Source organism: Mesoplodon densirostris, chromosome 17 (genome assembly GCF_025265405.1).
Source record: "Mesoplodon densirostris isolate mMesDen1 chromosome 17, mMesDen1 primary haplotype, whole genome shotgun sequence".
NCBI classification, from domain to species: Eukaryota; Metazoa; Chordata; class Mammalia; order Artiodactyla; family Ziphiidae; genus Mesoplodon; species Mesoplodon densirostris.
Genome location: NC_082677.1, coordinates 47,280,457 through 47,307,023, shown reverse-complemented (window position 1 = coordinate 47,307,023; position 26,567 = coordinate 47,280,457). Strand labels below are relative to the sequence as shown.

General features: G+C 40.0%; 1 protein-coding gene across 4 annotated transcripts in view; it reads left to right on the top strand.

Annotated features, from left to right (window-relative positions):
• The window catches only part of KLF12 (KLF transcription factor 12), a 450,077-nt gene that overhangs the window by 198,337 nt on the left and 225,173 nt on the right, over positions 1-26,567 (top strand). For all 4 annotated transcript variants that reach the window (XM_060080105.1, XM_060080107.1, XM_060080106.1 and 1 more), the window contains one exon: positions 8,708-8,797. In XM_060080105.1, coding sequence (XP_059936088.1) covers positions 8,708-8,797 — 90 coding nt within the window. The remainder of the gene's footprint in view (positions 1-8,707; positions 8,798-26,567) is intronic.

The following is a 26,567-nucleotide window of genomic DNA, read 5'->3' as shown; positions in this document are numbered from 1 at the left end:
TAAATAATATACCGAAATATTCATGTATCCCAGAGTGCAATAGGTCCTTTACGGGATATTGGAGGAATATATGACACGTTTCGCTTTTCCTGCTGGGTTTCCTGCCTCAAGATTCATGTACAGTGTAGAAAATCAGTGCCATCCTTGACAGTCCTCTCAGCTCTTACCCCACACTTCCTCCTTCTTGTCAGTCATCAAAAGCTGTTCATGGGCTTCCCTGGTGGCACAGTGATTGAGAGTCCACCTGCCGATGCAGGGGACATGGGTTTGTACCCCGGTCCGAGAAGATCCCACATGTCATGGAGCGGCTGGACCCGTGAGCTATGGCCGCTGGGCCTGCGCGTCCGGAGCCTGTGCTCCGCAACGGGAGAGGCCACAACAGTGAGAGGCCTGCGTACCGCAAAAAAAAAAAAAAGCTGTTCATTCTTCCTGTGTACTCTCTCTCAAATAATTTTCCTCCTCTCTATTCCCACTGCCACTGTTTTGGGTCAAGCTCTCCCCAGCTCTCCCCTGAGTTGTTGCAGTAGCCTGTGAACTGGTGGCTTTTCCCTCTGCATCAAATTCTGTTTATAAGCCATCTTCCAAAGCAAGTCCAGTGCTAGCTTTCTAAACACAAAGCTTAAACACATTATGCTTTTGCTTCATGATGCCCCATCACCTGCTGTGTGATACCCAAACACATTTCTTTCCCATTTACCTCAAGTTTTCTTGGGGCTGGGAGTCTTTCTCCCTTATCCACTTGGGCCCCTAGCAACTAGCCCATTGCAGGCATGAAAGAAACATTTTTGAATGAATAAATGAATTACCATAACATATAAGACCTTTTGCCACCTAACACCAAGTTACTTATATGGTCTCATCTCCAGTTTCTCCTCCAATAAATCATGTGTTCCAGCCACATGAAATCCTTTATTATTGTTCACAAACATGGAGAATTTCATTGCCCTACGATTTTGCTTATGCTCTTCTTCCCATCTGTTTCTCAACAATCAGTTATCACCTGGGTCAAGTGAACCCAGGGAATGAACTGATTTTAGATTTATTTACATTTATTCTTTTCATCAGCCCAGCAAACATCTACCGAGCACATACTATGTGTTAGACACAGTTACAAGTTTGGGGATAGGGACTTACGAACAAAAAGACAATGTCATGGCCCTCCTGGAACTTACGTTCTAGTGTAATAACAGATAAAGAATTTGTCAGGTAGTGATGAATACAAGGGTGGAATCAAATATACAGAGGCCTGGAGGAGAGAGCGTTTTTCACAGGGTTGAGATGTACACTGAGCAGAATGGTGGAAAACAGGGTTGGGTAACTGGTTAGAGGCACATTGGATAAATAGTTCGAGGTACCCACTATAGGACAGGGTAAAGACTTCAGAATGACCTTAACACCATCTCCCTTCAGTGTGTCTGTGATGAGCCTGCCCTTGCCTTGCTGCTCCCACTTCAGCCCTGGTTCCCAGCCTTTTGATGTAACAGCAGCTTGAAGCGCACTAGCCAGAGTGGCTTGGACACTTCTGGGCTCATCCAAACTTGGCAGCCAATGTCAGAGTACCCAGCAGTTGAGAATCTCTATCCCAGGTAACAATGGAAAATAGGTATTAGCCCCAGAGTTAGACTGCCGACCATTTTCATAACCTTGGGCAGATTACTTAATCTCTCTCAACCTGAACTTTCTTGTCTAAAATGGACATAGTAAAAAAGAAAAGAATGAAACACTGTACGTTTCCCTGTTTTGTTCACCGACGTTTCCTAAATAGCGAGACAGTGCCTGGTACTCAGGAAGTATTTTTTGAATGAATGAATGATATAACAAATGTAAAGCCCATGAAACAACACTTGGTACATAAGTGTTTAGTAAATGGTAGTTATTATCATTGTTCGTATATGGTTATATATATTGTTATTATAATTGTTGTATAATTATTTTTAAAATTTTGAGACCCTGTGGTCATACTGTGGTGGTATTGCAAGTGTTAATTGTCCACGTGTGGGTCCTGTGTACTGCATCGGCCTTTCTGCCCAGCCTCATGGTGCCTGGTTTTTGTGCCCATGTGTGTGTCTGGGCTTGGGCACATGGCTAGCTCTCTGATTCTTGTCTGCACCTGTTACCCAGTTCTGGCTTCTCCTGGGGCTAGGCACTCAGAATTAGTTTCTGCTAGCCCTGCTCCCTTCAGAGAATCTTGTTTCTGGCTTCCTTTTCCAGGACTGAACTCACTTCTCTCTTTTCTTTCTCATCCTCTTTTTTGGGGGGGAGGTGGGAGCTATAATTGACATATACTGTTAAGAGAGTCACCATGCTGTACATTACATCCCCATGACTTGTTTATTTCATAAATGGAAATCTGTACCTTTTGATCACCTTCACTCACTACACACACACCCCTCTGGCAATCACCAGTCTATTCTCTGTATCTGTGAGCTCGCTCTCTCTCTCTCTCTCTTTTTCTTTTTTTGGTATTTTGTGTGTGTGTGTGTGTGTGTGTGTGTGTGTGTGTGTATGCGTTTAAGATCTTACCTCTAAGCGAGATGTGGCATTTGTCTTTCTTTGTCTGACTTATTTCACTTAGCATAATGCCCTCAGGGTCCATCCATGTTGTTGCAGATGGCAAGACTTGCTTCATTTTTATGACTGAATAATTCCCTTATCTTTACCTGACATCCAGACCACTTGTTAGCCCATCCTGATACCTGTTCCCACACATTTGATCTCTCCCTGGGATGTTAATATCTGCCCAGCTGAGCTGAAGTTTTGCGCTCCCTCTCTAGGGTTTGGCTGGTGGTCAGTTGGCACGTCTCTTGCCATGATATTTTCCTGGTTTTTGACCGGGTTTCTGTTCTCCAGTCCTGGCTCTGCCCGTTAACCTCCTGTAGTGCCTCATGGTTCATGAATGTGGCGCGGATGGAATGAGATGACTGCCATAGCAGAGACCCGTCACTGCGTGTTGAAGGAGACATTTGGCCAACTCATGACCCCCAAGTGTGTGCAGCTCTTCAGAATATGAATGATAAAATAATTTTTATTTCAATCTATATTAATGCTGGGGTGGAAGACTTATTTAGAAGCTCAGTTGACATTTCTAAAACTATTAGTGTAAACGATCCATTGTTGTGGTAATTTAGCGCTTTACCAACATAGAAAACAATGATTCTTGCTATCAGGAAAATATAAGTTGCTGCATTGCATGTGCAGTTTTTACCAATTCTTATGAAAGACACAATTCCATGTTTCAATGTGAGGTGATTATGGAAGGGTTTTGTTTTTGAGACTGATGACAGATATTTCAGAATAATGTATATATGGATCATTGAAACCACTGAAGGGGATGTAAGTTGCAAGTCCCAGTAGGTCTATAGTTTGGATCCTAGTTCTCCCAGTAAAATATGATCATCAGTGTGGTATCCACTCTCCTGTGCTGCAAAGCAAGGGAAGATGAAAGCCTGGGCCAGAACTGCAAAGTCAACATTTGAACTAATATTTATTTTGTACCATCAGAGGTACTTTAATTATGCATATGCCCTCTACAGAATTGACTTACCAGTGTGAGGGTATGTGAGTTTAGAAAAATATAATTTCACACTTAATATAAGCACTTATAAATTGAATGTGAGGCCCGAATGTATCTCTTTTGAGTATAAAAGGTCAAAGACGAAGTTCCTGTATAATCCAAGTACTTGAAACTATTGTGAAAATATTGAATGAGCCATCTAGGATATGAATATTTTCAAAACGCTGGGTAGCAGATGAGATTACCATAGATTTTTCTGGATGTTGAACTCAGGATGGGACTGACTTGCTAAATTAATTACGAGATGTTTCTACAATAGGAATGTATAATCTTATCAAGCTAAGGAAGTATGTTGAAAGATTGATTTAAAGAAAGAAAAGTGAAATAGCTTTGAAACCAGGGGCTTATTTGATCTTTTATTGTTATTCTCCAAACTGTTGATACTCACTGGTGACCAGAAGTTGCTAATTCCTTTCAGTGACTAAATCAGTTCAGCCCTGAGAGGAACCATCGACTGAGATTCCAGAGCTCCTCTGTTGGGGCCTTCAATAAGGTGCTCATGAGGCTTCCCTGGTGGCGCAGTGGTTGAGAGTCTGCCTGCTGATGCAGGGGACACGGGTTCGTGCCCCGGTCTGGGAAGATCCCACATGCCGCGGAGCGGCTGGGCCCGTGGGCCATGGCCGCTGAGCCTGCACGTCCGGAGCCTGTGCTCCGCAACGGGGGAGGCCACAGCAGTGAGAGGCCCATGTACCGCAAAAAAAAAAATAATAATAAGGTGCTCATGTTTTTTTCCATGCTGATTTAGGGAGCTCACAGAGGAAGATGGAGAGAGAAGGAGAGGGAGAGGAAGGGAGAGAGGGGTGTAGTGGTTGGGAGCTTAGCTTGGGCTCAGGCTCCTTTGGTTTGGAATCGAGCCACACCACTTACTAATCGTGTGACCTTAGACAGTTTAACCTCCTTGTGCATCTTCGGATGATAAAGCCTTGACCTCTTGGGTTGCTGTAAGGACTGAATGAGTACACGTCTCTTAGCACAGGGTCCAGTCCATAGTAAATATGCAAATAGTAGGTATTGTTATTATGTTTGTTAGCAAAATAATAATAAAATGGTAGTTGTGTTATGCTACCTATTGTTGCATAACAATAGATAATGGAAGCTGTTGGCTGGGCATAATTCTAATCTCTTAGGTGTGTCGATCCTTATGAAGAGCAGGGATTCACTCGTTCTTTTGCATTTCAGCACAAATTTGGGGGTAGTATACAACACTTATGTTTTCTCTGAAGAAAGGACCTATTGGTTGAACTGGCATACAGGCTTGGAAAACAATTGTTATTTTTGTTGGTTTTTATTGTTGTTATGGTAGAAGTGAGTCAAGAAAGGGGAGAGATTGACTTCTCTATGAAGTGGTTTTCAAGCAAAAGGCGAGTTTCCTTATAATCTGATTCTTCTGCTTTTTCTGTAGGAAAAAGTACTCAGAGGATGATGCATTTAACCAATTGGTATGCCTGCATTATAACCCATTAAGAATCTTTTCCGAACATGCCTTAATCAATTCGATGCAGTGAATCCTGAATTGCTTCTCATATGTCCCTTTGATCACTGTTGAACATAACACGGGTAGGGGTGAGGGCAGTTCATATTTTTCCTTACCTGTAGCCAAACATGGAGATTCAAGATGGAAATATGTTTAAGTGAATATGTCCTGTATCTTGAGAAATCAGAACAAATCCCAGTAGATATTTTTGGCTTATGAAGGGAAGCCTTGTTGAAAACTTTGGTCTGTTGAATGTTCACTAGCTGGCTCTTTATTACCCCGGCTGCAAAGTGGATGACGCACAGTCTGGAGGAGGGAGAGGAAAGAGACTTGCATTTTGGGAGTAGGAGGGCGGATTGTAGTAGTTGCCCTGGAAAGTCACCCACACCCTGTTCTACGTTTTTATGAGAGAGGATTATTGAGCATCAGTCCTTTTCCTTCCTGCAGGTTCCATTCAGAATATTGTGAGATGCTAGGATTGATGACCGTTGTGTTTACATGTAGATGTATTTCTGATGTATTTGTGGGGAGGAAGGTGATCTCCACGTCTTACTCTTCCGCTATCTTGAAGGTCTCTTGACAGTTGTGTTTATACTGCTTTTGACTGGGAGAGCTACTATCCGCTGGACTGCTGTGTTGCCAAATCTTATTTGGGAAATAGGAATATCCAGGGTACCGTTTTCATCCAGTGCACATGTAATTGATCAACAGCCAGCTAATAAATCTGATGATAAATTTGGCTGTAATTGATACAGTTTACTCATATGAAAAAAGTAACATAGGTGTATAGATACATGTACATGAATATAAACACATATACATAAATTATATAGGGTTGTATAATATCAAAATATTTGTTACAACATAAAGAGTACCATGTTACTAAAATTGATGACTAATCTTATTTGCCTCTTGGGAATCAATTGAGCTATTGGATTCCCCAGCAAATGCGTTTTGATCAAGATCACAACAAGATATGTTTGACAGCAATTTTAAATTATTAGAGTTTATTACATATTTAAAGTCTGAAGTCAGTTGAGATTGTATGTATCTGATTTTTAGCTTAGAGAGATAAATCTATCTATATTTTGTTCCAAGGACTATGTCCTCAATGCCGTACAATTACCATGTGCTCTGTAAAAACCACACACCTTCTTGGATGGTCTGAAATATGGTGTGATGCTCAGCCCTTCTCTTTATGCTAAACAAGGTCAGAATCAGGAATGCAGAGATTACTATGCTTCATGTATATACAGTATAACTTTCAGGCATATGTACCGATCGAATCTGCACTAGTTGCAAGAGTTTAATAATTAAGGATTGGGTTCCTTAGCTGTGAACATTGTTATTTATGGTGTTTATTATGGCTGTGCTGCACTGATCCTGGAAAAATCAGGGAAAGAGAAATATTTCCCGGGCAAATTCCATTTCTTAAAAAAAATGCTTGAAAATGTGTTTAATTATTTCACTTTTACATGAAACTGAAGTGTAACCCTGTCTTTTACACATCTAGAATTATTCCAGTACAACAACAACAAAAATTATAATGAAAACAGTGATATTTAAATGTACTAAATAGCATGGGAACCCAGTCAGCTTTTTATGATTTATCCATTTTTAACTTCAAAGACTCTGGTTAGCTTGCATTTTTTTTTTTTAATGAATGGGTTGATCACAGCCAGCGAGGAAAACGGCTGAAGTCTATCAGCTGTAAATTGGTACAAAGCACTAAAAGGGACATTAGCCTCTAATCAGATTCTAACAGTTCATTAAACCTGCCTTTCCAGAATCGCTCTTTGTCCTTTCCCCTCCTTTGCAAGGCATCTTCTTCCCTTTCCATCTGGGCAAGACCTCCTCCGGGGTAGGAAGCAGTATCAACTCATCCTTCATTGTCTACCAACCAAACAGCCTACGGGAGGCTTTGTTAGGGTGGATTCCATGCTGCTGTGAAAGGCCAGGCAGTTGAGGGCTGCTGGCAGCCGGAAGGCTTTCCTGAGGTTGGGAGGTGGCAAACCAAGCTGGCTGCTTCCAAGCATGCAAGCAAGTGACACATTGGGATTTGAGGTCCATGCCTGATAGGTAAACAACCCACCAGCCTCCATGAAAGGATTTTAAGCTTGGAACAAATGCACTGAGCTCACCAGTAATACCATAGTTCCTTGTGTTCTAAGCTATTAGGATGCAAAAATCCCCCCAAAATATGGACAAGTCAAAAGCAAACATGTAAAAACAATGATGTATCCTGCCAGTTTTAATAATACTGTACATTTCTAAGAGAGGAACATGACAGTAATTTTTCTTCTTTTTATTACCTAACGGACTAGGTAGCATGGGATTTCTAAATGCCCATTAGTTAGCTCTGGCGTAAATTTGCTTTTCCTTCTTGCCGTTGATTTCTCTGAGCAAATATTTGTGATAAGAAGCCCCATACATTGTATTTCTCAGAGTATTTTTCTTAAACAAAAAGGAGAGTCAAGAAATGGGAGAAATAATTAGAGCTTCACTATACTGCACTCTGTTGGTATTATTTGGAAATAAAGACGTTTAATTTATGATGTGTTGAAGTGAGAGTTGTTTTTATTTAACCGTCTGTTGGGGAGAAAAGCAACTCTATGAATGGCAAAAACTTGAAGGTTTAGAGGTGATATTAAGCTTTGTCACCATGTAGGCAAAACATTTAGAAATGTCTCTCTTTTTCTTTTAATAAGACCACCTTAGTGTCACGTGGTTACATTCTATAACAGCAAAGACACTCTTCTAAAAACTCAGTCAAACTTAGTCATTTTGATTTCTTGGTTTAGTCAGTATTTGAGGGTAAAGTTGGCATTCTCAACACATTTTAAAACATGAGCCTGATTTTGGCCCGAAGCAAGCACTGATGTGTGTCTTTCTGACTCCCTTCCTAGGTTGTTGACTTCAGAAAATCCCCGAAGCTGTGGAAATTAGTCAAAAAATAACCCTGATTTCATCTTTTTATAGATGTTTGAAATTCCATTGAGCCACAATAGAAGTAAGGTTTTCCCTTCAAGAGGTGTTAAATGGAGTTTATTCTTTGATTATGGCTTCAGCTTAAGAATTCACTCTTAATCCAAAATTGATGTTAGTTCTTTTTAGAGGAGATCTTTGCCGTTGAAAGGTAGAAATTTTCATTTGATCAGATATACCATGCTACCGGGATTCACTGTCCAGCATTATATCTTGTATTTAAAATTATTTCGACTTTGACAGTAATATGAGAGTATATAAATTATTTTGATCTGTCTTTTCCTCTGTGGATTTCTGTATACAGTACAACCTCCAGAGCTAAGGAAGAAAGAAACTTGCCTTGTATTTCCTTCCACGACTGCAAGTGTGATGAGTTATTCCGGCCTCGTATAAATTAATGTAAGGTGGCCTCACTCCAGTTTATTACCGTCTGACCTCCAACCCGGGGGTCATAGAAACAGACTGATTAATTCAAGTTCTTGGTCATTATTTCAAATGAAAGTTCAGAAGGGGGGGATAATTGGTTATGCTGATGTTCTCCTTTAATTATACTATATTGTTAAAAAAATTAGGTTAGCAGTACTAAATGTACTACAGTGAAGGCAGACGCTACCAGCTGTCCTCTTCTGAACGCTTTATAGCTGAATTTCCCTCTCTCTCTTTTTTATTCTCAGAATATCAACACCTTTGAGAACAGAATGCTAATGCTTGATGGGATGCCGGCAGTCAGAGTCAAAACAGAGCTTCTGGAATCTGAACAAGGGGTAAGCAGAAGCTTCCGACCATGCCCCACCCCCTTCTCTTTAGGAGAGTGGCAGTGTTTACCTCCAGAGTGTTCTAAGGTTTGCAGAACACTTCTGATTTTTCACTTGCTTCAGCTTTTCTCTCTTGAGTAAAAATCATCTGAGACCATGGTTGATTCTCACCCACTGGCAACCTCAAATCTTACTAACTTAGAAAAGAGAAGTTCTTGAATTTAGGAAGGCATAGGGACCCTACGGCTTTATTTGATTTGGTGAATGTTTTGGAAAGCTAATTCAAATCCAACTCACAGAGGAAGTATTAAAAAAATAAGATGGGTCTCTAACCTCAGTGTCAAGATAGTTTGGTTCTTCCTGAGTTAAGAAATTACAGAGTACAGGTATGAGAATGTTACTGTTTTGGGATGGATTTCTCTTTTGACATTTGTTTTTACCTTTTTTATAGTTGATGAAATTTAGGTCAGTGAGTTTGAAAAGCACATAAAAGCAGAAGAAAGCTTATTGAGCAATAACGTAGCCAAATTGACCATCTATGGCTACTGAAAGTGTTAAGGACTTAAGAACACAGCTAGATTTTTTAAAAAGGATGTGGGTGATTTTATAATGGTTAACATCTATAGCTTCACTAGTAAAAATCATAATCAGCGCGATGTGATTCCTTGCAGCATTGGCTGACCACCTTTTGTATTTAAGGGAGAAAGCACTGCCTACCTGTTTTACTAAACCAGCATCACAGAGGCAAGTACACGTGACCGCAAAAAGGACATCAATTAAATACATATTTAATCTTAATCTTCTTTGTGTATCCCTTATTCCAAAAAAACCAAACAAAACATTAACAGTGTTTTCTAATTGAGTAATCAAATTTAAGTGTTAATAAACTCTCACTCTTACAACAATCAGTACGCATGAGTTCTTCTGGGACCCCATTCAAGAGGTTAGGATACTGATGTACCAAAATTATTTTGTAATGAGGACACTCGAGGGCAGGGATCTCGATGGTTGCATTTAGAGGGTTCTCCAGTAATGTCCCCATTCCTGAGCGCTGTGTGGCAGGGTGTATGGCATCTCATAATATATTTCTCTTCCGTGTAAGTCAGTGTCTGAAACACACCCCCATCACGTAGAGCATATCATTTCATCTTTATGTTCAGCGTAGACTGTGGTAGCTCTGAAATGCACATTGTGGAGTATGTCAACCGAAAACATAACCCCACAGTCTGCGTGACATAATGACTGATTCACAGAGATTCAACCCCAAACTTAGGCAGTAGAGCATCATGAAAGAAAAGACTATGTGTTCGTTATTAATAATTGCTTGTTCATTGTAGACAAACCTTCAGAAAAAGTCATGTGTTCACCTGGATTTTCTAGCCTGACACTCATCAAGTTAAACTCTATATCCTCCAAACTAAGTGGTTCTTTACCTTTGTTTTTTAACCAAACCACAGAAGGATGTGTTTTATGTCTTAGGAGTTCTGTTTTCTTAATCTAAATGCATTAGCCTCAGTTTAATAAAATAAATTCCTACATACCCCGTGTTTAAGTTTAACAAAACATACAGACTGTAACATCTTATTTGGAGAAGGCAGCCTGATGGAAAAGTGAAAACGGTATATTTCACAATGTCGCTTTTATTTCACAGTATGTTCTTCAACTTAAATAACAGTAAATCTGTTCAAGTCATACATGTTGGAGGGAGGCAGAAAAGTACAGAAAACCAGTCAGAATGTGTTACCGGGGCTATTAGGCAAAGCCAGGATACTGCATTGTTGTCATCAGTCCTGGGAATCTTTAAGAATATCTAGGGGGCCTCCCTGGTGGCGCAGTGGTTGAGAGTCCGCCTGCCGATGCAGGGGATACGGGTTCATGCCCCGGTCTGGGAGGATCCCATATGCCGTGGAGCGGCTGGGCCCGTGAGCCATGGCCGCTGGGCCTGCGTGTCCGGAGCCTGTGCTCCGCAACGGGAGAGGCCACAGCAGTGAGAGGCCCACATAACGCAAAAAAAAGGAAAAAAAAAAAAAAAAAAAAAGAATATCTAGGTACTTCTCTCTCCTTTACTATCATTTTTCAGTTTTAAGGTAAGGTTTGCATGAAAGATTTAAGTATACAAAAAACAAAAGCCAATATTCCCAGGGGTTTTACAGTGTGAATAAGAAACTCGTGTCACATTATTTATAGAAAGTATTTTTCTGTCCTCAAATAGGGACAGGAAAAATTGTAGGTTCTAGGTTTTACTTAATGCCTGTTCATTAAAATCAGTTTTCTTCTTTGTGAATGGAGCTGATGTTGGTACTGTAACCCTAATTTAGAATGTGTATGTTGGAGGGGAATAGAAACTTCATTTATTCTTTTCCTTAGTCTCGTATATACTTTTCTTAAGTATATGACACGCAAACTTTTGTTCTCTTTTACAGCAAAGCGTTAAGAGAAGCAGACCACGGTGTTTAATGAAATGTATTATGATTTAACTATTTATAGAATACAATTCATTTGTACTTAGTCATTTGTAATACTTTAAAATCAACTCTTCTTTAAACAGCTGAAATCTTGAATTTTAGTGAACTTTATTTTTGGTCCCTTTACTGGAGTTTTTTATTGGGGATGATGGGATGGGTGATAATACTGTGTAATTTCAGAATCTCAGAACTATTTTTAGATAAGGAGTGCTAGAATTCTGAAGATTTCTTGATTTCCGTCTTACAGAACTCTTTCCTCATTGAGTATTAAAGGCTGTTTGAAGTTTGATTCTTCATAAGAAAATGTGAACATATTGGTGACATTAAAATCATCACGTGTGATTACGGGCTTTTGAAAAAGACGAGATGTTAGTTACAGTGGACAAAACATTATAGAAATGTATCTGTGCATCATAACAGTGAATGGGAAAGCCTGAAGCTTGTGCATCAGTGGGATTCTGTAATCACTCTGGAAACCTAGTTTTGAGACTCTTTCATCAGCATTAAGGGGAAAAAAAGTTAGTCTGCCTTTCAGGCTACAGGCAGTATTGTAAAGATCTGCTACTTTACATGGACCTCCTGTCTCAGGGCACCATGAAGGTATCTGCTCCTTCTCTCTTTCTTGTCCTAAATAGTCCCTTAGGTCTTCGGCTGTCAGCTGGTCTCTGCATGTGCCCCCTCCTCTCCAAGGAATTCAGGACTGGATGAGCACATTTCAGAGCTTAAAGAAAGACTGTGGAACAGGCGGAGGTTGGCCACTCTGCTTTCTCTTCTCTGAAAAGTTCTGGCTGCCTTGCCTCATCCTCTAAATAGTTCTGTGGTGTGTGTATGTGGTCCTATCTCTTTAATCAGATTATAAGCTCTCAGAGGGCAAGAACTATTCCTTGTGTTTTTCTCGTAGTTCCCGGCACATGGTAAGTGCTCAGAAAATACGTGCTTTATTAAACTTGTCCAGGCATTGTAACTGGCATGGTGCAAAATATGAAACTAGTCAATAGCTACTTATAAACCTGCTCTAACTCATAGGGCTGTTGTGAACCTAAAAATAAGAATTGGAAATATTGGAAATAATAGATTCCCTTTGGTGGCAGTCTTCATCTTGTAAGCCATGTGAACTGGATAGATAAGTGGCTAATTCAGACCGTCTCTGTGTGCCTTACTTCTCTTTGGAACCCTTAGTTTTGTGGTATTGAAGTCAATCATTATTGCAGTCTCCTGAAATGTGACTTAAGTTTTCTTCAGCCTTCTTGGTAATACAGCGCATGCTGCTATGTGGTCCATGGCAAGGTCGTGTGCTCTTGTGATATACTTCAGGGGCACAGCATGGAGTGGTGGAGTGACTTTGTCTGTGACCTTTGGTGCTTGTGTCCTGCCGTTATAAGAGCTTCTCATATGTGCTCTCAGCCTTTGGATGTCCTAAGGTGTTATTAAGCCCAGGACTAAAGCAGGAAGAGGAATGCTAGAATTTGTAAACCCAGAGATAAGGCGAAGTGCAGAAAACAGGCACCACTTCAAAGACATAAAACATGATTTTATTCCTGGCCCCGCAGCTCCCTAGCTGGAACGGCATTGGGAAGGAACTGCCCATCTCCAGGCCTCTATGTCTTCATCTGTGCAGTGGGGATGTTAGAGACAAGACCTTCCAAATTCAGTCTGACGGTCTTTGATTCTGGTAACAGGCATGGAGTGAGAGAAAGCATTTCCAGTGATGAGTCTAAAAGTGATACTGCAATGAAACTGCCTGTGTGTGGAAGTAGAAATGCCCAGACTTTAAAGTGAGACAGACCAGAGTTAAGATGCTTCCTCAGCTGTCTCTGTCCACCTATTCCTCCTTACCTGGGAAGTGAAGCGAACCATCCAGCCTCACAAGGGCCTGACTGCATGTGGTGGGTGCTCAAGAAATGTTCTCCTTTTGAGGAAAAATAGGATGATAAAGGGCCCCGTTGCTTCACTTTCCATTGCTGCAGTTCTCATAGGTACTTAGTAGAGGTTTCAACATCTGCATTCATTTATAATGCTAAGAGAGGACTTCAGGTAAATCTTAAATCTTAAGCTTTGTTTTTTTTATTTTAATTTTTATTTAAGCGTATCTGGAGAAATATTGCAAATTCTGCTTAGATTTTATCACGTAAAAAAATAGAATGATGAAGCCCGAAATCAGTTATTATTTTAACACAGGAGTGGTACCGCTTGGTGTGATAATGCTATTTGGCCATAATTTTAAAAAAAAGGAGTCTGAGTTCGCATACTTTAAAGACTTGTTGGTATATTTCCAGATGAAATAATTCGATGTCTGGGATTTGCTGCAAAATAAAAGGGGAGGGTGGAATGGATGGGGATAGAGATGCAGTAAGATTGGTCATGGTTCCATCATGACTGAAGCTGGATGATGGGTGCAAGGGGGCTTGTTTAACTCTTCTGCCTAATCTTATATATGTTTGAAATTCTTTAAAGTAAAATGTTTACAAAAGCTCTCAATAAAAATATGAAAAATAGGTAGGTGTCAGAGGGAGATGGGAAAGAATCATTCCTCACTCAGTCACCCTTGCTCTTCGTGTTCTAAGGCCTGAGGGGTCTGCCACAGGGATGGAGCGGACCTCCTCCAACCACAAGGGTGTTGGAGCCCTTGGCTTCTCCTCCTCTCTCTCCTCTTGTAGAGGCAGGTGCAGTCCTGATCCTCGGGCTTGTAGGCACAGGGAAGTGGCAATAGTGTGGCTGAGAGAGAGAAGGAGATGGGATGTTCTGCCCACTTTAAGTGTTCCGAGCAGTTGGTAGTTTGGGTGATAAAAGACCCCTCTGTGTTACACTGTGGGAGACGGCCTAAGGTCGCTTACCACAGCCCGGAAGCTGGGGAGGGAACAGGTATGGCAGCGGATAGGTATGGTTCCATGGCTTCCTAGCAGAAAATATCAGCCCTGGTCGGACCAGAGATCTCTGAGCGCTCTAATTTTAGAGGTAGGACAAAAGAGAATAGTGGTTCTTTCCCCTGGAGGCTTGCAGTGCTTTTGCACACCGTTCAGTAGGACATTCATAGCAAGGTGTTGAAGACGTTTCTGTATCAAGGAGAACTAGCGCCGCTCAGGCGACTATATTGTCACGTCCTTAAGAGCAGAGCTAATGCTTTTTGTTTCTCGTTATTCCTCATCCTCCCAGCGCAGGGAGCTGATGCTTAGGCAGAGCTCAGCAAAGAGCGATCATTTCAGATGCTCTTTATTGTATGTGGGAGACAGTGTCAATGGCAGAATTGAGATTTCGAGACAGGTGCCATTTTGGAAAAGCCGCCAATCCTTAAGTTTGATAAACAAAGAGAAACAGGTGCAAGCGTTGTAGCTGAACCTACATGTGTGCTATGCAGTGCTGATTGGAGACAGGCAGGTACATTAAAATTCAGTGGCTTTAGAGAAAAAAACTCCACAACACGTCTAACTTCTTTTTCCTCAGTAAACCACTGTGTTTGACTTAACATAGAAGATTTAATATACATTAGCGTGTCAAGGCTTAGTAAGACAGTGTTACTTTAATGACTATCAGAAGAGCACGAGAAGGCATTATAAAAATGCCACTTCCGTTTCCCTTCCACAGCGCCTCATTATTACCCCCTCTACTGTGGGAACAGGGGCCAGCATAGCTAGTAAATCGGTAGAATTATCTTAGACATTCGATGTTGCTTATCACTTAATATTCTCTGATGACCCACTACTTGAGATCTTTTGATCTGTAGTCCAATCTTTGCATGTCACTACCTGGCTTCAAAGAAAAGCATACGGCAGAAGCTATGTTATTGCTAATACAAGAAGACCATTATTTTTTTTGAAAGCAGGAAAAAATATCTGCACTTGCAAAACTCATATTTTAGGGCAGAGCTGTCCTCCTCTGTAGAAGCAGAGTTGGACTGATTTTAATAATGTCAGAATGGCCAGTAAATGTATTAATAGAAAGAATTGAAAATCAATGAGCTGTGATAGTAATTACAGATAGTACCCAAGGGAAATATAGCAGGCAGGCAGATCCTTTCCCTCGGGGCCTGCCCTGGGCAAAGCTATGAAGCTGATAATTCTGCCCTCCTGCTTTCCCATTAGTGATGTACTTTCTCCTTCAACTTTATTCCCTTCCTCCTGCCATCCAGACACCCTTGACCCTCTGTGCAGCGTTAGTTCTTGGTATCCACAGATGCCCAGTTCTAACTGCAGTCGTATTAATTGAGGAGAATGTGAAATGCTGTTCTTTCCAAGCATTATTTGCATTTGCACAGGGTCAGGGCTTTGTAAAAAGGAACATTTTTAAAAGAAATTTCATGCTCTGAGTAATTTTGATTTGGGGGAAATTAACCTTTCCAAAATATTTCAGCTTATGAATGATTGTGTTCTCCTTCATGTCCTAGTCATTGTAGTAGAATCAGGAAAAGAAATCTGGAGCATGAGGTGCATATTTCTCTATATCTAGGTGTGTTTTCTTATACTGATATTTATATACTGATTCATAGTCTATAAAGTGCCTCACAAAAATATCTTATGGGGCTTCCCTGGTGGCGCAGTGGTTGAGAGTCCGCCTACCGATACAGGGAACATGGGTTCGTGCCCCGGTCCAGAAGGATCCCACATGCCGCAGAGTGGCTGGGCCCGTGAGCCATGGCCGCTGAGCCTGCACGTCCGGAGCCTGTGCTCCGCAATGGGAGAGGCCACAGCGGTGGGAGGCCCGCGTACCGCAAAAAAAAAAAAAAAAAAAAATCTTATGTAGCCCTTGGAGGACTTTTTGCTCCTGACTGTTAGGGATTAACTGCTGTGGGTATCAGCCTCCCACCAGAAACACTAGAAAACCAGACAAAGTACATTAAATGTTTTTCACATATTGGACACTAGGCAGTTAAGGACGGTGATCCTTGGGATGTGGGACGAGAAAGGGGGTGATGCTACTATTGCCTCCACCTCCTGCCTGGAGGCCAACAGGGAGGGCGGACCCAGAGAGGGTCTAACAGTCACACCGAGCTAGGCAGGCAGGGTTTGGAATTTGGAGAGGTCAAGGCAATTAATTTTGAAAGAGAACAATAACAGAGAGGATGGGGTTGTACAAAGAGAGGGCTCTGGGGATCTTCAAACTGGTCCCTTTAAGGGTTTTGCTAAGTAATGATCTGCCTGTGTGAGGAGGAAGGCAAGGAAAGAACAAGGATGACAACGGGTGGAACGATTCTTGGATTTCACATAAAATTCACAAAAACCGTATGGGAGAGACCTCTTCATACATGGGCATTTGGTAGAGGTCTCAGAAGGGCCACAGCTTAGTAATAGGGCTGAATTAGTTCCATGACAGAAAGGATCAGACTGATCTGCCAGTTACTTATTTGGGCCAGAACAAAATCCAGCAGTCTCAGAGGAAGACAGATCTAGCCTTCAATAATGTAAAAGTAACAGTGTCTTGGCATTTGATCAAAATTGATCATATAGAAAAAAAATTTTTAAAAAGGAACAGAGTCTCAGTGACCTATGGAACCAATCCCAAGTTGTCTAATATACGTACAATTGGACTCTCAGGAGGAGGGGAGGCCAGAAAAAATATTTGAACAAAGAAATGGCTGGACATGACCCAAACGTGATGAAAACTATAAACCCACAAATCCAAGTTCAGCCCCAAGCAAAAGAAATCACGCCAAAGCGTATAATAATCAAATTGCTGAAAACAGGCAACGAAGAGTAGTCTTAACAGCAGCCAGGGGAGAAGGAGGAAATATACCTGACATCAGTGGAACAAAAATCAGACTTCTTATCAGGCACCATTCAGGGCAGAAGAAAGCACTTGCTTAGGTAGCAGTAAAAGGACACTAGATAGGAATTTGGGTCAACGCAAGGAAATGAAGAGCATTCAACATGGCAGATACCTAGGCAAATAGAAAAGATGAAAAAAATTTTAGAAGAAAATTGCTCAAAGCAAACATAATAACAATACGTTATAACATATATTGAAGGAAAATGAGTAACAACAGTAGCACAGAAATGGGAGGATGGAAGGAAGGATACTGTTGTGTGTGTGAAGAGTTGTGATATCATTTGAAGGTAGTCTGTGTTAAGTGAAAGGTGAAACACTGTAAATCCTAGAGCAACCCCCCTACACACACACACACACACACACACACACACACACACACACACACACACACACACACACACGAAAGCAACCAGATAGTAGCTAATAAATCAATGGTAGAGATGAATTGGAAACATTTGAAAAGGTACTCAGCTGTATTTAAAAGAGCAAGAAAAGAGGAAAAATGAACAAAGAACAGATAGGAGAAATAGAAAACAAATAGCAAGGTAGTGCATTTAAACACAACACCTTGATTACTGTGTGAAATGCAAATGGTTTAAGCACTTCATCTAAAAGACAGATTGTCAGATTGGAAATAAAAGTAAGACCCAACTACATGTTATCTACAGGAAACTCCCTTTAAAGATACAGATAGGTTAAAAGTAAAAAGAATCAAGAGTTGTCAAAATTATGAAACAGAAAATGGAATGGTGGTTGTTAGGTGTTGGGTGGAGGTGGACATGGGGAGTAGTTTGATGAGGAGAGAGTTTCCGTTTTGTGAGATGAAAAAACTGTAGAGCTCTGTTACAACAACAGTGTGAATGCAGTTGACATTACTGAACTGCACAGATAAAAATGGTTAAGAGGGTAAATTTTATAGTATGTATTCATTACCACAATGAAAAAAAAAAAAAAAAACATTTAAAACTCCAGGGAGCTGGTGTTTACAATTGTCCAAGAGACAGTTTAGTATGGATTACTAAACTGAATGGCTGAAGGAGAACTTCAGCAGAAATTGCTTCAGGTAGTTCAAATGGGAAGTGACTTTTTAAAAAATCCCTTTGTTATAGCAGCAACTATGTGTGAGTAAATGGCCCTAGTTTTACTTAAAACGGCCACTTCTTAAATGAATGTTGGCTTTGACAACACTCTTCTTCTGACTCTGGAGGAAGAAGTTTTATATGAAAAGTGAGGTTACAGTTGAGGAACCAGGCAGGGGTTATGAGTGCCAAGCCTCTGAGCAGCTGAACATTTAAGTATAGCTTGTATTCAGCCCTCCGTATCTGGCGTTCCTCCATATCTGTGTTCCACATCTGCAGATTCAAGCAAGGTGGATCATGTAGTATTTACTGTTGAAAACAGTTGATGCGGAAGAGGACTCATGTTGTTCCAGAGTCAGCTGTGTCTGTGTTTAGTCATCCCAGTCCTGTTGATTGCAGGTCCTGTCGATCATCCAGATCAGAGACATAATTCTTACGTCTGGTAACATTTTTATCATTGAAAAATTCGAATATATAAAAAACCCATCATGAAGAAAATAAAAGGCATGATCACACTACCTTGAAATAAAAGCTGTTAATAGTTTAGAATTTTTTCTTCCAGGAAATTAGTAATTCTGTGATAGACATTCTTTTAAACAAACAAAAAGTAAAAGGATAGGAAAAGATGTATCATGTATACACCAAATAATTACAAAAAAACAAAACTGCAGTGCCTGTATTATTATTAAAGAAAATAGACTTAGGGACAAGGAGAACCAGAGATAAAACATCTCATAAGATAAGAGAGTCAATTCATTAAGAGGACATAACAGTCCAAGTTGCTTTTTTACCTTAGTAAACCCTTGAGTCAATATAATATTATCCCTATTAGTCATTAAAATTTCAGAGATAATTGTACATCCAAGGTCACATCACCAGTAAGTAACAGGCATGTAACTGTAGTTCATGTATTCTGAATCAGAATCTTTTCATATTTCAAGCTGTCCTTGACAGTATTATAACTAGTCATCACATTGGAAATGATCTGATTTCAAATAATTTCCACTACAATATTAATGTTTAAGAAAAATTTTAGATCTTATGAAAAGTTTTAATTCAGTACTCCAATAAATGCAGATTTACCAACAGAGGTTCAATGCCCAGTGCACACAGTAGCATGAAATAAATATGAACTCTTGGAATCTCTCTTTTACCTTAATTATATAGGATTAAAAATATTTTACTACTTAGTATATGTTTGTTTTAATATAAAATAATGGTTTCAAAAGTTTAATAGTAAGTAAAAATGTGCAAAAATACTCCCTGCTCATCACATTGGCAAAATTTTATTTCACTGTGTGTCTATCAATTTTAGAAATCAACAAATTGAGCAGAGCTGACAACACATATTAGATGCACCTTCTAGAAAACTCTGTCTCTCTGTCATAGTATCTTGAGAACCCAGAATTTCATAAATATGTAACATCAGAATGTCAACAGTTGTTTTTTTTTCATTGCTTTACAAATTATGTCAGAGTCATCACTGAGGAAAATATATACTTTGCTACCAAGGCACATTCGACCTGGTGATAATTTTGATCAATTTAACGTCTTGCTGAATGGTTGTGTCTGTGGCCTGTGGAAAAATGAATTTGTCTCTAATCTGCTGGTCAGTCCTTTTTCTTCACTTAAGGGCATATTGTCAGAAGATTTTCTTAATGAAGAGATATGTACTTCTCGTCAGTCATAAATCAGCTGTGAAGTTCAGATGACTCATAGTCCCCATGACCAATTCTATTTCCAATTTTAATTTCACTGTTATGCTCTTGCCATAACTAATTATATCTTTTTCAATAACGCCATGCAGATAATGATTGAGATTATTTAGTCTTAAAGCCTATATCTGCTAAACAAGACAATCTTATTGTTCTTTACAATTAAGATAAAGAATGTACTGTTCTTAGGTTCGTTTTTTAAAGACCTCAGTTATATACTTTTTTTACCTTCAGATTGAAAGAAATTAATACAACTGTGGGTTTAAAATCTGCAACCTCCCTTGGCTAAGTCAGTTATAACAAGGTAGTAGAGTAAGTCTCTTGGGTCACTTCAAGTGATAAATTTCATATAAAGATGAGTATTCAAACCATTTACAAATGAATCATCAATATATTACTCTACTTACTGAAAAAAATAAAGAGGAAAAGTATTTGAGGTGAAGTATTTTCTATGAACAATGCAGTGGCTACTGGCACCTTTTAGGGACCTGACAGTCTGGACATTATTTTCCCACCCATACGTATGACCTTCTCAGGTATAAGATCATATATTTTTTCCCCCAAGTGAATATTGTACTTACTAAAAATTTATATATCTTGCTGAAAATTTCTTCAGTCTTTACCATCAACTATTTTGCAAAGGAACGTGATTTTCATACCCATCATCATTATTGATATGGTAAATAAATACCAATGATATGACAAAACCCTTGATGTCTATTGTTTTATCAAGTCATAAAATAGATGTAGAGACAGTTATCTCTCCATTCACCTTGCGTGACTGTATACCCTCAATTTGCTTTCATTTCCCTCCCACCAAATTTTATTTGCCACAGTGACTTCTGATTTCCACATTGACATTCCATAAATATGTAAAAGTGGAGATTTTGCCTTTGTCCTCTTTGGATTATTGTTCTTGGGGTATATTCACATTTCTGTGCAGTGTTTTTTTTTTTTTTTGCGGTACGCGGGCCTCTCACTGTTGTGGCCTCTCCGGTTGCGGAGCACAGGCTTCGGATACGCAGGCTCAGTGGCCATGGCTCACGGGCCCAGCTGCTCCGCGGCATGTGGGATCTTCCTGGACCGGGGCACGAACCCGTGTCCCCTGCATCAGCAGGCGGACTCTCAACCACTTGTGCAGTGTTTTTGAATGACTGAAATGTTTCTGAGAAGGATGTGAAACATTTTCCTATATTTAAATTCAGGTGTAACAAAGGGTATAGAGTTCAGCTAGGTTAATGAAATTATATACATAATGCTTAGCATAGTACACTATGTATTAAGTAATCAATAAAAAGCAACTGCTCTTGGAATTGTTATTGTTAAGTCTGAATTTCTCCTTAATTTCATTATGTAAAGTACGTTGCATGTGTAAATTAAAATATATGCTCATTTATTCACATGGATTTTGGTGATGCTCCAAAGTCACACTGTTTCATACAACACCATTATCAATTAAAAAATGGAACTGTCAATTTATGTTTACACAATAGAAATAATATATATTGTGTTATTAATCCTGCCTTTATGCATAATTCACATTTAAAAATAAATCTTTAGTTCTGTATTCTTGAATTTTACTCTGAAATACTATATCTTACTGTATGCAGCTAACTTTCCTTAAGCCTAAAGAACAAGAAACAATTGTTACTGTAGAAAGCACTTGAAATTTTATTCAGAAACATATGCGGCCATGATAGTTAAAGGAGTAGTGGTTTAAAAATAACTTTCTATTTTGTAAAACAAAACTAACTCTTTTCTAGTGAATATTTATAAAGTATTTTATTTCAAACTCCTATTTCCACAAAGACAAATTATATTGCCACCATTCAAAATCTCCATTGTCTTGGAAAATGTTTCTTCTACAGAAGTATAGGAGAACTATAAGAGGCAAAAATAGTACCTGCTATGTAATGTGACCAGTTTCCTAAATTAGTATCTTTTGCTTTTTCTTATAGGAAAAATGATACATATTGTTATGCTATAACATTCTGAAATCACTGGGGAAAGAAGTCACCAAGTAGTTGACATTATTAGTTTTTGAATTACATGAGTTATTGTCTTTATGCCTTGTGAAATGTCTTGCTATTATAAGAGACCTGTGGCCTTTGTTAGAAAATAGTAAATTGTTCCCAAATGAAATGATCTGACCCTCCTTTATGTAGCTGACATTATTCACAAAAACTTCTCAGCCTGCCCATTATCAGAATGTGTAGTGGCCCTTTGTGATTGCCTGACATCTTTTGTTTATCATCTTGACTTCCTGTTAGCTTCCCATATTGTGATTCCAGTTCCCCTGATAGAATCTTTAAAAATAGCAAAAACACAACCAAAACACCCTGCAGTTCCTAGACTCTCTTGCAGCTAGGACTTGTTGCCAGTGAGTTGCACCACCCACTAGAGGGACACAAGAAGGAGGCAGTGCAAGGCTGCTGCTCTTTGGGTGAGTGCAGTGGCAAGAACTTCTGGCTTTTGGGGGAGGTTGTAACAGACTTTTTGGCATCAGATGCTGGAGGACAGTCGTGGAATTTTCACTGGAGGAGACCTGAGGTGTGGTTGGGCTTTCTTCCACCCACATTGTTCCTGGCTATGTAGTATTTAAGCCTGGTTCTCTGACGTACCAAGAGCTTTTCTGAACTGATATTTTAAAAAATATATTTCTCTCCACTGAAACTACTCCGAGTGGGTTCTGTTTACAGCTGATACGATGAAGTCTACTCACTTTCCTGCTTAAATATTTTGGGACTTACCTCAGTGACTCTCCATGGTTAAGTGTGTGGGCTCTAGAGTGAGACTGGCTGTACTTATGTCCTGTCTCTAACATTTTTTTCTGTGACCTGAGCAAGCTACTTAATCTCTGTCTTATTTTCTGCATCTGTAGAATGGGGATTATAAGAGTACCTACCTACTGGAGTTTGGGGGAAGATAAAGGACTTAATGTATATTATATCCATTTGCTGCCAGCTGTTGCTTCAACCTAATACCCTCTCTGTTCCTGTAGTTTGTTTAGGTCATGGTTACCCTCCAAGTCCCAGGACAAAAATCTCTCTTCCATAAAGCATTCCCATTGATCTCTCTCTTCTCTGCACTTTTATTGAATCTATCTGTAGTCACTACCCACCCAATTTAGCACTTAATTGAGCTCAAATTGCATGATGCATATTAACTCTCAGCTTGATTTCAAGCACATTTATTTGTTAATTCAGTCTCAGAACAATCATTTCTGGTGCTGGTTGTTAGGGATCAAGGTATATAGCCTGACTTGAAAGAGCCCCATGGTTTATTAGGAAGACGATCCTAGTATTAAATTTCCCCAAAAGTCTAGTTGTGGAGGGTGCCATTTACAGGTGCTTCTGAGGACCTGGGTCCTTTATATCATCTCGTCTCACATTCCTGGTTGTCCACAGTGATCATCTCCACTTCACCAGCGAGGGCAGAGTAAGAGGGGTATAATTCATCCCTTTGTTTGGACCACAGAACTTTGTTACTTGTACTGTGAAGGAAGGATGCTGGTATAGTACTGATTTTGGGGGTGATCCATGCTCTTTGGGACTCTCCCACTCTTAGCTGACCTACTGGCTTCTCCCCTTCTCTTCCTCCCCTTCTCATTTATGTTACTCCCCCCTTTTGCTGTGGTACTGAATTTTCAAGCCTGTTGGGCTGTGCCAGAATTCATTGAGATACATTGGGAATTATCGATACTCATTCACATAAAAGCTGTGTTATAGTTAAGTGGCTAGACGTTTGAGTTTCATGCTTCACACCCTTTCAAGTTCTTGATGCCATTTCATTTATCCAGTATGATTTCATTATGCGTCTGTGTAACACTTTGGGAATCATCTATGGGATTGCCTTGGGCCCATTATTTTTATGGACCCAGAGTGCTGCTCTGTCACGTTCTCACTTGGAGTCTTAAAATGGTGTGAGTGTGATTCTGGAGACGCTCCTTTTGACTGAAATCATACAGTACTGTAGATGGGCAGTGAATGTAGCCTGATTCTGCATAGCTACAATTACTTGGGTAATTCAAGCAGAGAAACCACATGCGCTTGAAACCGAACCATTTGTTGTGTCTTTCACGAGTTAGAGTGATTTAGTCTGATTAGTTTTGCAAAAGAAGTTACCCTTCTGCAACACCTTTGGTTCTCAGTTATTTATTTATTCATTCATTAAAAAAAATACTGGGGGAGGGCACTGAGTAGATATACCTGGGAGAAGCCTGAAAATATGAAGTTAATGTGTATATATCAAGTTTTAGGAGATTGCACTTTGTTATGTACTGGTGTACTTTGCTGGTTTAACGAGCTGGTCGTGCTGTCCCTGAGTACCACTTCACATCTGTGAATGTCCTTTTCATGCTTCAGAGCAGCTTCCTATGCATTATACCTTGATGTCTATATCAATTCAGTGAGGAGGTCAAATAGGAGGAGCTTTGCAATCACCATTTTCCACAATGGAAAACTGAGAAATTAAGTTGGTACACTCAGGAGCAGTGTGGTCTGTTAATCCCAAGGGACGGCCAGAGATTGCAGGGTTCTTGTATGACGCTGATGGTGAGATTGTGAGCCGTGTTGAAGTGGTGGGAGGTTACGCCCATCTCTGGATTCAGAAAGCTAGGGCGCGGAAAGCAGCGTTTTTCAAAGTCTGGTCTGCTGCCCATGGCTTCAAAGCCTCCTGCGTCCCTACCCCAGACCTACCAAATCAGAATCTCTGGAAATAGGAAAAAAACAACCTGGGTGTTCAGCCGATTCCCCAGGTGATTGTTATGCTTTTTTTATAGCCTTTAGAGAACCGCTGATAGAGAGTGAGGTAATAGGGTCTCTGGTTCATTAGACTACTTGTGACTAGGACTTCTGAGGTGCTATCATCTAAATCACAGAACCACCCTTTGTCTCGGAGCAAAGGAAGGCCTCAGATGGCTGCTGTGACCCCCTGGGAAAGTCTGCCTGGCTGTCGCACTGGGTTTGTTAGAGAAGCCAGTGGGTGTTGCAGTCTGGAGGCAGCTTAGGAATTTCTAATACCGGAAATTGAGTAGTGGATGCATGTAAACTCACAAATGATTCCTTTAAAACTCAATGAGGGTTGTGAGGACGTTGCATGAGAAGTATAGTGAGCAGGATACGGATAGTTCTGGGCCCACTTTCTGCAGCAGCCTTTGAGTTCCTGTGGAGCCCCATGAATTCCCATTGTCAGGTTCCAGCACTGTATTTTCAAGTTCTAAGCCAATCACCGTTGAATTGTGAGAAATGTACTTAACTGTGCCTTTGAAGAAGTGGTTCACATTTCAGGCATTGACATTTTATTTTACATCGTCTCTACTAAGAGAGGGAATGACTCATTTGGAAGTTAAAAAATATTTGAACTTTTTAAAATATTGATTTTATAGTTGCCATAACTTAGAAGAGGAGGCATGAACATTGCCATTTAAATGACGTCTCCAAAGGTTCCACCTCTTTTGTACAGAATGAGACTCGCTATTGGAGTGAAGCGGCGGTGTCAGATTCTGAATTCACCCCTGAGAGCCTGGTGGTGGGGGCTGCAGAGGCTGAGGGGCTTCACATAAAGCCACCCTGCAGAGGGGCCATCGGTGAATATTCACTCTGTGCTCTCCGGGCCAGTCAGGAGCCCCAGCACATGATTTTTCTAGGGTAAATTTTTCTAGTTACTCATCTGAATAGGTGTCTTTTTCTGATTTTTTTTTCAAACAACAAAGGGCTTTGGGGTTAGCCGAAGTCTTGCACAATACTTATGATAATGCATGAAATAGGTTTTTGACAAATGTTTATTTCGTTTTATTTTATTGAGCCTGACTACAAGTCTGAGGTTCTGTGTTTATGTTCCTGTGACACGGTTTTCGAGGTTTTGCTGTGTAGAATCCTGATTCTGTCACCTCTGACATGGATGGTCCAAGAGTCTGCCTTTCTCTTGGCTGTAAGAAGAGATGGATCACATGAACAAATAAATGAACAAATTTTATCGAGTCTTAAAAGACCCATGTCACACTATTCCCCTTTCTCCCTTTCCCTCTCATTTTCTAAAATCCAGTTTCTGATGTCCCTTTGGCAGTGCAGTTTATCTGCCTTTGTCACTCCTTAGGAATCAGAGATGAGCGTAGGTGACAGTTGAATGTTAGCATGAGAATCAACACAAGTACCCCAGTGTCTGTTTTTTTAAGTTGACGTTTTATTTTTTTAAGATGGAAAATAATTGTCTCATAAATACTTTGTGTGTATGTGTGTGTGTGTGTGAGAGAGAGAGAGAGAAAGAGAGAGAGAGAGAAAGAGAGGGAGCGCAAGCAAGAAGAGACAGAGAAGTCTAGGACACCTTAGCTGAAGGAAAGGAGAATAATGACATTTATTTAAATAATCATGGTTTCAGAAAAATCTGCCAGAACTACTGAGAACATGGTTGTTTTAACTTTTCTGAATAATAGAAATAATATTGATAGTAATAGCTTAATTCTCTATTTTCCTTTTTCTTTTAATACCTGGCAGGTGACTTTTTGTTTAGCTGCAGTAGAACAACCCTGACTTGTGAACACTCTTTGGAGACGTGTGATAACTGGTGAACTATTTCTCTTGTTGGCAAAACAGCAGCAGTCACTTATAATTTCTATCACTGGTATTAAGTCTGGCTGAAATAATCTTGAGGTGAGAACAGTACTGCTGTTTTCTGGAGTTTTTAGGAAAATTAGAATCATTGAAGAAAAAACTGGCAAAGCCTTTGTTAATCAAATGTCTCAAAACTTTTTACACAATAG